General features: G+C 23.8%; 1 protein-coding gene across 1 annotated transcript in view; it reads left to right on the top strand.

Annotated features, from left to right (window-relative positions):
• Positions 1–1,929: 1,929 nt before the first annotated feature.
• Positions 1,930–11,846, top strand: part of LOC126896170 (nucleoporin Nup188) — a 17,552-nt gene continuing 7,635 nt past the window's right edge. Inside the window, exons 1-11 of the mRNA XM_050668735.1 lie at positions 1,930–2,179; positions 2,240–2,441; positions 2,511–2,717; positions 2,778–3,035; positions 5,746–5,879; positions 6,620–6,854; positions 7,195–7,482; positions 7,550–7,792; positions 8,134–8,288; positions 8,355–8,631; positions 8,709–8,982. Coding sequence (XP_050524692.1) covers positions 2,160–2,179; positions 2,240–2,441; positions 2,511–2,717; positions 2,778–3,035; positions 5,746–5,879; positions 6,620–6,854; positions 7,195–7,482; positions 7,550–7,792; positions 8,134–8,288; positions 8,355–8,631; positions 8,709–8,982 — 2,293 coding nt within the window. The 5' untranslated portion in view covers positions 1,930–2,159. The remainder of the gene's footprint in view (positions 2,180–2,239; positions 2,442–2,510; positions 2,718–2,777; positions 3,036–5,745; positions 5,880–6,619; positions 6,855–7,194; positions 7,483–7,549; positions 7,793–8,133; positions 8,289–8,354; positions 8,632–8,708; positions 8,983–11,846) is intronic.

Here is an 11,846-nt window from a genome sequence, read left to right as displayed (position 1 = left end):
TTGACATAGAATAAAGTTTTTAGACACAAGAAATTAAATTTTTAAAGTTGAAAAATTATCTTTTAAATTTGACTTAGCTGAAATTGCTAATTTTATCATGCGACGATCAGTTGACGAATCGGTAACACTTGTCTTTCACGTTTAAGGTACGAAGTCCGAATCTGTGGCGAAAAATATTTTGCATTTTTTTTGAGTTAGAAAAAAAATTTTCAATTCATTTGATTTTGTCTCATTTATATTCAATAACTTCAATAAATATTAAGGAAAAATATCACTGTAGCCTTCTCTCGTGAGAAGAAATTTCTTATTCATGTTAATATTATTTTACTATGTGTTTATTTTGAGGCCGCGATTTATTTTTCTTGACCTACTATTTTCGACGTTACGTCAAATGATTCCAATTCTTATTTAGTTGAAGATATTACCTTTAAAAATTGAAAAAAAATTCCATATAAACAATTAAAATCATTTATATCTAATATTCATTAATAATAATAATTTATTAATAAATGATCTATAATCATTAATTTATAATATTCTTAAAGTATTTATTGTCGAATTAGATTTTATATGATAAACGTATTCAACTACAAAAGTAAATAATTTTACTTTGTAAATTATGAATTTTTTAACTCTATTTTTGTGTGCTACTACCAGTCTATAATATTCCAAATTTTTTTGTAACATGTTGCTATATAAATGATAAATTTAAAAAAAAAATGATTTTTAGTTTCACCTGAATTTAACGATGGATTTTTACAATTGATTGAGTAAATCTTTTTAACAACTTTTTTTTTATTGGTTTTTTTTAGATATATAATCATTAAAATTAATTAAATTTTGAATATTTCCATTGTAGAATCTTATTAAACACCAAAAGTTAATTAGAAATGATTACTATGATATTTATTAAAGTGATCTATTACAATAAAAATGTAAAAAAAATCGAACTTTTCTGATAAATGTACTGTAAATAGTAATTATAAAATTTCCTGATTGCATATTAATTTTTTTCTATTTAATAATGTCAATTTCAAACTTGCAAGTTGAGCTAAAAGTTATGGTAATAATTTCATTTTTTTTTTTTTATTAAAACTTTCACTTTAAAAGACAAAAAAAAGTAGGTTCAAAATGATTATATTTGACATATTAAAAATCAAAATCAATAATTGTTTGAAAATAATTAATTTTAAAAATTATATAATATATAATTTGATGTTGATTAAGTTGATGTTGCTTTTGTAATTATCCATTAATTTCTTAGAATTAAACACTACAGATTTGCATCGAAGTGTTTCTTATGATAGTAATTTTAATCACTGTCAGATTAAATCTATACTGGACCCAACTATGCAACGTCCCCACTATGACGCGACCCCACTGTGATGGGTTTTTTTTTTTTAATGAAAACATCAATCTAATTAGTTTAATATAAGGATTTGATATAATTAAGAAAATAGCTAGTTAATAACAACATTAAAATCACTATTTTAGAATATTTTTATGACCAGGCGAAATAATAATAACAATTAAAAGTATTTCAAGTATAAAACTTAAAAAAATTAAATAATGAACAAATTAAAAAAAAATCATACGGTCTACTTAAATCTAAAAATCTATTAAATGACACTTTAAGTCATGATATATGACAGTAGTTTGTCATCAAAAATAAATATTAAGTCATAATGTGATTATTGTCGAAATTAGGTCTTAAATATGAATATATTAACTTAAAAGTTCAAAGTAAAAAATTTAACAAAATTTCGTATTTTTCTTGTGAAAATTTAAGCCTTCATCGGGCAGTCAGTGCAACCTAATGGAGAACTTAACTAGTGTAATTTTTTTAATTTATTCTTTTTATGTTGGCTGGTAGCAAGTCTTAACATCTGATAAATCAACACCTTGAGTTAATAATTCAAAAAAAATTCTTGATAACAGTATTTTTCCGGATGATACCGGTAACGTTTATTTTCAACTAATGCTGCTTTACAAGTTACTTAAATTTTGATGTCTGGAATCAGTTCTTAAGTTTTTTAATTCTAATAATTATTTTAACTGTAAATTATTCATTGTAATGTAATAGTACAGTAACAGTAGTTTGGTAGAACTATTGATTATAGAATTTTATAACTGAAGTCGTTTTTGTGTCAAAAGAAAATATGGACTTGAAAAAACTAACGTATGTATCTTTAAATAGTTATAATTAAAATTATAATTTTTTTTTAATTTCTGTTATTAGTTGGCAAAAATTCTATTACAAGTTGAATAAACTTAATGTTAACTACACAGATGAGTCAATTGAATCTATGTTAAACCATGCAGCTGATGATATGAAGAAAGGCATTTTAAAATTTAAACCACATGCATCAACCCGACTTGTATTTTATAAAAGTGATAAACCTGATACTGATTATTTATATCCAATCATCTCTCAATTGCTTGTAATTATAATATTTTAATAATATGTTTTCGTATTGAATAATATAAGCATTATTATTTTTATTTTTTAGTTCATTGATGAGAATGATGCCAAAAGTATTTATGATAAATACACAGAAAATGAAGGCGAAGATGGTACTAATAAAGGTTTGACTGAAAATGATTTACATAATGTTTGTATTAATGTGTGGAACTTCTACAATGAGGAACTTCTGTTTTTATTCCGGTCATTAAAATACATATTGACTGCAGTTGAAAACCCAAACTATCATTATTCGGTAACGTAATAAAGTATTATGTTGTATTGTAAATATTAACAGTTATATGATATTTTACAGGCAGTTTGCAAAAAATTTGCTCGGAAACAAAATTGGAAAGAATGGTATTCTGCTTTACAAGATCAATTGTCTTATGTTCGCTCAATAACTTTTTTTGATACTATTGTGTACAAGCCTCTTCAAAAAATAGTACATAAAAATCTACTAACATTTATTTTGAATCAACAAATAGAGATATTACAATTAATGGTACTTACTTCACTTAGAGTGAATAAACTAACTAAAGATGATTTTAATACTTGGATTAATAATCTAATAGTAAGTGTATTATAAAGATTTTATAGTATACATACAACGTAGTTACCAAAGAGAGTCCTTTGATATTTTATTAAATTGCTACATTAATGACAATACCAGGTACCTATATTACTTCAGTTTTGATATTGTTTTAAAAGTGATTTATAGATTAGTATAATTAAAACACCTCACAATCTCTAAAATAATTTTTTAAATTACTGTCATATATATTCCATATTTGGTATTGTTATTCCAACAGTAATAATGTTTTTAGTATTAAAAACAGCACGGTGGGGTCGTGGCATAGTTGAGTCCAGTATAGATGATATCTGACAGTGATTAAAATCACTATCATAAAAAACGCTTCGATGCAAATCTGTAGATAGTGTTTAATTAAAAAAAAAAAATTGTTTAAAATAGCATATTTTTGAATATGGTAGCCATTTGCGCATAGAAGATAGGTCGTCAGGACAAATTTTTTTTTTTAATTTTATAGTACATAAAATAAGCTTTAATTTGATATATGTTTAAAGGACGCAGTATTTTCGGAACATTTTCAAAAATTAAGTTGAATAAGGTATTTTTTGTAAAAAAGTTACTATTTTAAATCCCCCCAGTGAGCAGAATAAGTGTTAGATTTTCAAAAAAAATTATATCAAATGAAAGGGAAATATCTAAGGTTTCAATACAAAAAAATATTATTTTTATTTGTTCATTTTTGAAAAAGTTATGGCAGTTTTAAGTACAAAAAATATCCCGATAAAAGGTCATTTTTATCGCAAACATTACATTTTTTTTTAAATTTTCGACAGCCATTTGCACATAGAAGATAAGATGTCGGGACAAATTTTTTTTTTTCATTTTATAGTACATAAAATAAGCTTTAATTTGATATATGTTTAAAGGACGCAGTATTTCCGGAACATTTTCAAAAGTTCAGTTGAAAAAGATCTATGTTTTTTACAATATTTTAAGTTTTGAACGCCCCCTATATAAGGGGAAATTGTCCAATTTTAATAAAAAGTATGTCAAATGAAAGATGTACTTATAATGTATTTAGAAAAAAAAAATTTGTGCTGATATATACATTTTTCAAAAAGTTATAGCATTTTTAAGTTGAAAATTTAAAATCGAAAATCGAAAATTTTAACACAAAAATAGTGTTTTTTTAACTACGGCAGCCGTTTAAATGTAGAAAAAAAAGTGTCGGGACAAATTTTTTTTTTTCATTTTGTAGTACATAAAATAAGCTTTAATTTGATATATGTTTAAAGGACGCAGTATTTCCGGAACATTTTCAAAAATTAAGTTGAAAAAGTTATTTTTTGTAAAAAAGTTGCTATTTTAAATCCCCCCAGTGAGCAGAATAAGTGTTAGATTTTCAAAAAAAATTATATCAAATGAAAGGGAAATATCTAAGGTTTCAATACAAAAAAATATTATTTTTATTTGTTCATTTTTGAAAAAGTTATGGCAGTTTTAAGTACAAAAAACATCCCGATAAAAGGTAATTTTAATCGCAAACATTACATTTTTTTTTAAATTTTCGACAGCCATTTGCACATAGAAGATAAGATGTCGGGACAAATTTTTTTTTTTCATTTGATAGTATATAACATAACCTTTGATTTGATATATGTTTAAAGGACGCAGTATTTCCGGAACATTTTCAAAAGTTCAGTTGAAAAAGATCTATGTTTTTTACAATATTTTAAGTTTTGAACGCCCCCTATATAAGGGGAAATTGTCCAATTTTAATAAAAAGTATGTCAAATGAAAGATGTACTTATAATGTATTTAGAAAAAAAAAATTTGTGCTGATATATACATTTTTCAAAAAGTTATAGCATTTTTAAGTTGAAAATTTAAAATCGAAAATCGAAAATTTTAACACAAAAATAGTGTTTTTTTAACTACGGCAGCCGTTTAAATGTAGAAAAAAAAGTGTCGGGACAAATTTTTTTTTTTCATTTTGTAGTACATAAAATAAGCTTTAATTTGATATATGTTTAAAGGACGCAGTCTTTCCGGAACATTTTCAAAAATTAAGTTGAAAAAATTAATTTTTGTAAAAAAGTTGCCATTTTAAATCCCCCCCAATGAGCAGGTTAAGTGATAGATTTTCAAAAAAATGATATCAAATGAAAGGTAAATATCTAAGGTTTTAGTATAAAAAAAAATTATGTTGATTTGTTGATTTTTCAAAAAGTTATGGAAGTTTTAAGAAAAAAAAGTGAAAAAATTTCAAAATTAGCAATATTTAAATTTGTAATTTTTTTGGATATTTCCCCCATTTGCGGGGAACGAGGCAATTTTTTTCAATTTTTTAGGGTAATGTCTTCAACTAGATACAATTTGTGATCTTTTGACGTATTTTTGAAAGAAATCGGTCCAGTGAGAGCTGAGAAAAAGTAGCAACAGACTTAAAAAAAAATTAAAAAAAAAAAAAACACATCATTGTAAAATTAATACCTTCTCCACTTCGCATTGAAGCTAAAAATTATTTGTAATATCATGGTATCAAAAAAATCAGTATTTTTTTTCTATATATATTTTATTATTATTACATTTATTGTATGCTGACTTAGAATCCAATAAATTAAATGATGATAATTTATATTAATTACTTAATAACTTAATTATAATGTTTATTTATAGCTACTCAAAATAACTTCATATGTTTAAATTTTTCTTAAAATTATTATTATTTAAAGTATCATGTTTATTACAGGACAATAATTTTGGGAAAAATCAAACATTGGAATATGATTATAATAACTTGAACACTACATATGCTGCGCTTATGTGTCAAATATCTAGTTTAGAAACGTTGCATTCATTGCAAATGATTTGTTTATTTTGGGAGTAAGCATAAAAAATAATATATTATGGTTGATGATATTGTGAAATATGTATATATTCAGTGTAATTAATAAATAATTAAATATTGTTTAAGCAAGAGCATATTTATATATTTAGTTTTAAAGGGGTGGTTTTTTTTTAAATATCCATTTTTCATCAGAAGATTTAAGAGACGAAAAAAAGGAATAAACTTCTAGTAAATTTACTAAAACTCTTAGTTACCCCACCATACATGTTTTGCTGTTTTTTTTTTTTAATTCAAACTAACTTTTGACAATGTAATTATTTTTTATAAATGACAACTGGTTTATATGTATAGAATCGTATTTTATTTATAACTAATTCTGTTGAAAATAAATAAATCATAGCTGTAGTGTACAGCTAATAAAATATCATTTAGTCAATATATAATAAAGAAAATTAATATTGAAAAATATAATTAAAAAAATATGCCATCCTTCAAAATTTGATGATTTCTATAAGAAACATAAAATATCCCTATCATTTCTATAATATGAAATTTTTATTATACGGTATAAATAAATGTATGAATTTGATATAAGGCTAAGAAAATTAACCTCCTTAAGATCATGTGTTAAAAGAATTTATTGCCTAATTGCCTTACAAAGATTGCTGTAACATGCTTTTATGGTTATTTTCACATTTCACATGATAACACTGCATTTCTATATAATATAAATTATATCATTTCAATTTTCATAATTTAATAAATATTAATGTAGGTATGATAACTATATTTGGACTTCAGATGAAGAATTTATTGAATCTGATAAAAAAATTAAAATGATACAACATAGCAGTGAATATGGAGCAGTTTTAATGGCTTGGGCAATATTAAATTTAAAAGGACAATATGGAATAAAAGATTTACAAAAATTGGATGTTTATACAGATATAATGAGCCCATTAAAGTTATGGCCTTCCTTATTAAATATGTGTCAATCACCAGTAGTAAAAGTAATATTTTCTTTAAGATAAAATTTGTTTCTCTACAAATATAACAGGGCTGTACCTTCAAAGTAAAATTTAGAAATTGAGGATTTAAACAAAATTTGATTAAAGATATCACAAATAATTATTAGTGATAAAAAAAAACTATACCTAAAATAAAATTATTTTAGGTAGAGATTACATCATATGGTAAATAATTATCATATAATGAATAATTTAATACTGAAATAAATGCTATAATGCATAGATGAAATATGCAAAAATGTAATATGCTCATTTTTTACCTGTTATAAATGAATAGTAGTTTGATATAATTAAGTTAAATTTTGTTTATAAACACTTTTAGGATCACACCATAACAGATAAATTAGCAAGAATTTTATGTGAAAACTTAATAATAGAGAGTATAGATTTAGATATATTTGATTTAATCGATTATGATCCATTACTTATCAAATTACTTTTATATTTACTAAGTAAAAATTCAGAACTTTCATCTGAAACAATAAATAATTTGGAATCTGGCATTGGTCTCTTTATTAAAAAATTCATGGGAATGTATCCTGTTGATTTATGTAGTCTTTTTGATTTATTTATTGGAATAATTAAAGGATCACCTCAAAATTTAAATAAGGTAAAAAATATGATCATTTTTTATAGGGCTTCATTTTATTAATCTTTATTTTCATGATTTTATTCAGGTTTGGCAACTAATGAATAATATTAAAACTTTTAATGCAGTTTTTCCACCTGATGGACGGTATATTTATGATCAAGAATCAGATACATTTTATTTGACTGATAAATATTTTGTAACTGATGTAGTTTGCAATATAGAAATTCCAAGTAACACTACATTTATAAGTGATGGAGATATGGTTCAATTTGATTATAAAGTTCCAGTTTTTTACTTCTTAAACTCGGCTATAAATAATTTTAGAATGGTAAAAATTATTTTATTAAATCTTTTTATTTAGGTAATATTTTCTTGTGCTTAAACTTTATTTCATGGAATTTTAAGTTATTTTTTGAGTTGATGATATTTGGAAATTATAATAAAGATTTTCTTTTTTAATTAATGTTTCTGAGTATCTAATTGATATAATTATTATGCTGAATAATATCTAAAAAGAAATATGAAAGATTGTATTCCATTGAATAATATTCATCATCCCATTGTTATTATTAAATAAAATTAATATTAATAATAAGAATTGATTACTTGTTGCTAACATTATTTAAAATTAATATTTATAAAGTTTTGGTTATATTTTATCATTTTTAGTGTCGTGATGGTGACAAAAAAAATGCATCATACAATGTAACAAAAGACATGTTAATAAGTTCAATTGAATTAATTCAAACTATTTCAAAAGTTGCAACATCACTAAATGATGATTTAATGGGAACATGTGAAACTTTGTTAACACTTATACCTAGGTGAATACAAAGATTTTTTTTTCTCTCAATTTGTAGTTAATTAATATTTACATATATATTTTTTAGTGTATCATATATTGATTCAAATTATATTGCTGATTCTATGATTGTATCAAAAGTTTTAAAACTAGCCAGATGCATATTAGTGTATTTTCCAGAACAAACAATGTGTTACTTTAATGCAAATAATTTCTTCCCATCCTTGGTTAGTGGTATTGAAGACGCAGTAGTAAATTTACATCCATTTGCACAAAATTCAGTTGGATTGATGATACTTAAAAATGGTCCTGATATTTATCCAGTATTAACTCAATATATTAAATTTGTTGAAGCTGCATTTAAAGTAATTTTCTCTGAAAGATTATTTACTTATTTTACAAATAAATATTTTATATTGTGCATTGTTATTGTTTCATAAAGATTAAACATGTATTAACGTCTCAATGTGCAATAGCTGGTCTTATGTTTGTGTTCAAAAGTATTATGCCATTGTTGACCATGTCAGATTTCTTTATGGGACCAAAAGAAAAAATGGATTTAAGGTGGTCTTGTTTACGTCTTATTTATGTTATTTCTGTACTGGATTCAGGAAATAGTACATTACTTTCACCCGTTAAAAAAGTATTAGACTTATGTTTAGTTCATAGTCCATCATCTATTGCTTCATTAATTATTTTGAATATTTCAACTATAGGTAATTAATAATATATATACGGAGTAAAACAGATATAACTGACAATTCTTGTAACTTTTGATCCAATTATAATTTGATTGTAATTTTTTAAAACAATTTTTGTATTCTTAAGCTATTTTAAAAGTATTTATTTTTAATAATAAAAATTTTTTATAAATTTTAAATTAGCTTATTTTTTAGAGTTTGTACTATTGTATATTTATAACACATACTCCATCCATGTTACATACCCACTCACTGTATTAAAATTCAGGTAAATCAATAAGTACATATCCTAAAGATGTTATTGCCTCATCAAAATTGTTTGTAAAAAAAAAAGCTCTAAATTTCATTTTGATATTTTGAAAAAATTTAAAATTACATTTCTTATTTTATTATTAAAAATTATACGTTTAACATAATCTAAAAATGAAAATATTGATAAAAAAAAAATTACAACAAAATGATTATTGGATCAAAATTTACAAGAGTTGTCAGTTAGATCTGTATATTATGGTGAGTCAAAAGAAGTTGGTCATCAAAATTTTAATGAGAATCCTTTAAACTGTATTATATATATATATTAAAATAGATATTTTATGAAAAGTTAAGATTTATAAAAAAAAAATTTATTAGTTACTCAACTTGATTTTAATATTTTGACCATAAATACCCCCCTCCCCCAAATAGTGATATTTTGAACGATTTAGTTTTATTTAAAAAATTTATAACCATAATTTTATTGCTTGTGGTCATCATAACAATAGGTAACGAAAAATAGCTTACATATAGTTTTATTAAAATTAATTTTTGATATTAATATAATTAAATTATTATTAAATTCTTTACAACTGATACAGTTTTAATATGTATTATAATTTTATTCATAAAGTTTTATTTTTTTACATAAAATGTATTATAATGGTTGCTCAACATGTTTTCAGTATTTTGACCAAAAATGACCTCAATTATTAAACTTTTGATCAAATATTATGATTAGTAATAATCAAAATTGTTTCATTTTTACTGTAGAACACAAATATTTTTGTTTTAAAATTTCAAGTCGAAAATTGACATTGCCGATATCATAATTAGTGTCATTATGTACTGTATTTCTAGTAGGTCTTAAGTGAGCTTAAGATTTTTTTTATGCTGTTTGGCTGATATTTATGTATATTATAAATAGAAAAAAAATTGTTCACTAATCTTAAAAATTTATACCTTTTTCTATAAATAAAGCATAAGATAAAATATATGATATTTTTGAAAATATTCATAACAGTTAATCATAAAATACTTTTAAAATACATATTTTTTTATTAAAAAATTAATTTATATTAATTTAATTTAAGTAACTTATATAATTTTTTTAGTGTTCTCAGTTCAAGTTCTTAAAAATCATTATCTTTTATATCTCAAGTGTTTTTCAAATGGGTATTTTATTATATTCTACAGTTTTAATATTAGAGACTTTTTTTTTTCCATGACCGGCATTATTGTGGGCCGCCCTGGAAATGCTGTGTGGCATTACTTTATGGCGGCCCACTAGTATTAGAGACTGATTTAAAAATAAATAATTTACGTTTGTTGTTTAAAAGTAGTCTCTAAAGAATCTATCTGAATATCAAAAATAGTATTTAATGACTCCAGAAATTTAATTTCTTTCCTATTTTGAACAGTACTATTTGTTTCTTTAACTTCATCCACTATGTATAGAGAAATTTTATTTGTGAAACGATTTTACATTTAAGTTTTATGTGGGTGTTAGTTTTCGATCACACCTGTATTAATTGCTTTGAATACAGATCATGACTAATAAATATTGATTATTTGATCACACTTTGAAAGTATAAAAAAAAATTAACTAAAACACAACCTTTTGATGAGAGCTTCTGACGAATAGTGTTTTTTTTGACATTAGATTTAGTCTTTGGGTTTTTCAATATATACCAAAATTAAATTGAACATGTATTTTACTAAAAATTCATGTGCTATAATTGCCATCAAATAAATTCAGTATGTAGACTGTTGGATACACATGGGTCGAATATGCTGTCGAGAAATTGTGTTGTGATAATTCATGTTATCGTTGTGTTACATCGAGTTGTTGTCTGTCTTCTCACTATGTCTGCATTGTCGCCGCCATCTTAACGCTTCTTCAGCTATAAGCTCTATAGCGTTTGCAAGTCAGTAGTTTTGTATTTCTTTTGTTGTAAAAGTAAAATATCACCTTTGCGATTGTCCTACCCTGTGCGCTCAGTATATCGCCGTCGGCTCTACATATTTTCTGAGATACATCAAAATATTGTTTACATCATATTGTACACATTGGTCAGCTACTAGCATTCTACTTCAATTGATCCTTTCAATATACAACATTATCATATGCTGTTTCAACTAACAGATAAGTATAATGCTTGTTCATCTTCTTTCCAAGACCTACTCACTTTTATAATTTATTATTTTTTTATATCAGCGCCATTGTAACATTAGTATTAAGTGTCCCCCTATCTATGTTGGTGTATATAAGATTTTATGATTTTTGTATAATACATTTAATTGTTATAATTATATATTGTAAAATTCATTCTACATTCAAACATACAGTCCACTCACCTTATTCCTTATTCTCAACATAGCTAAAGACTTAGGACAAAATAAAACCACAAACATTAACAAACCTGCGTGAATACCACCAAAATTATTGTTATTATTATTAAATTTTTTAAATAAAACTAAATCTTTCAAAATATCACTATTTAAAATCAAGTAAACCCATGTCTTCACATAGGTTTGCCAATTTTTAATTAAATAAAACTATTTTGATATACTAATCATAATAGTTGACTAAGATTTGAATATCAGAGGCCGTTTTTTTTTTTTTT

The sequence above is a fragment of the Daktulosphaira vitifoliae genome, unplaced genomic scaffold (assembly GCF_025091365.1).
Source record: "Daktulosphaira vitifoliae isolate Bord-2020 unplaced genomic scaffold, ASM2509136v1 Scaffold_1, whole genome shotgun sequence".
Classification (NCBI taxonomy): domain Eukaryota; kingdom Metazoa; phylum Arthropoda; class Insecta; order Hemiptera; family Phylloxeridae; genus Daktulosphaira; species Daktulosphaira vitifoliae.
Note: the sequence above shows the minus strand (reverse complement) of the source record. Positions and strands in the feature narration are given on the sequence as shown.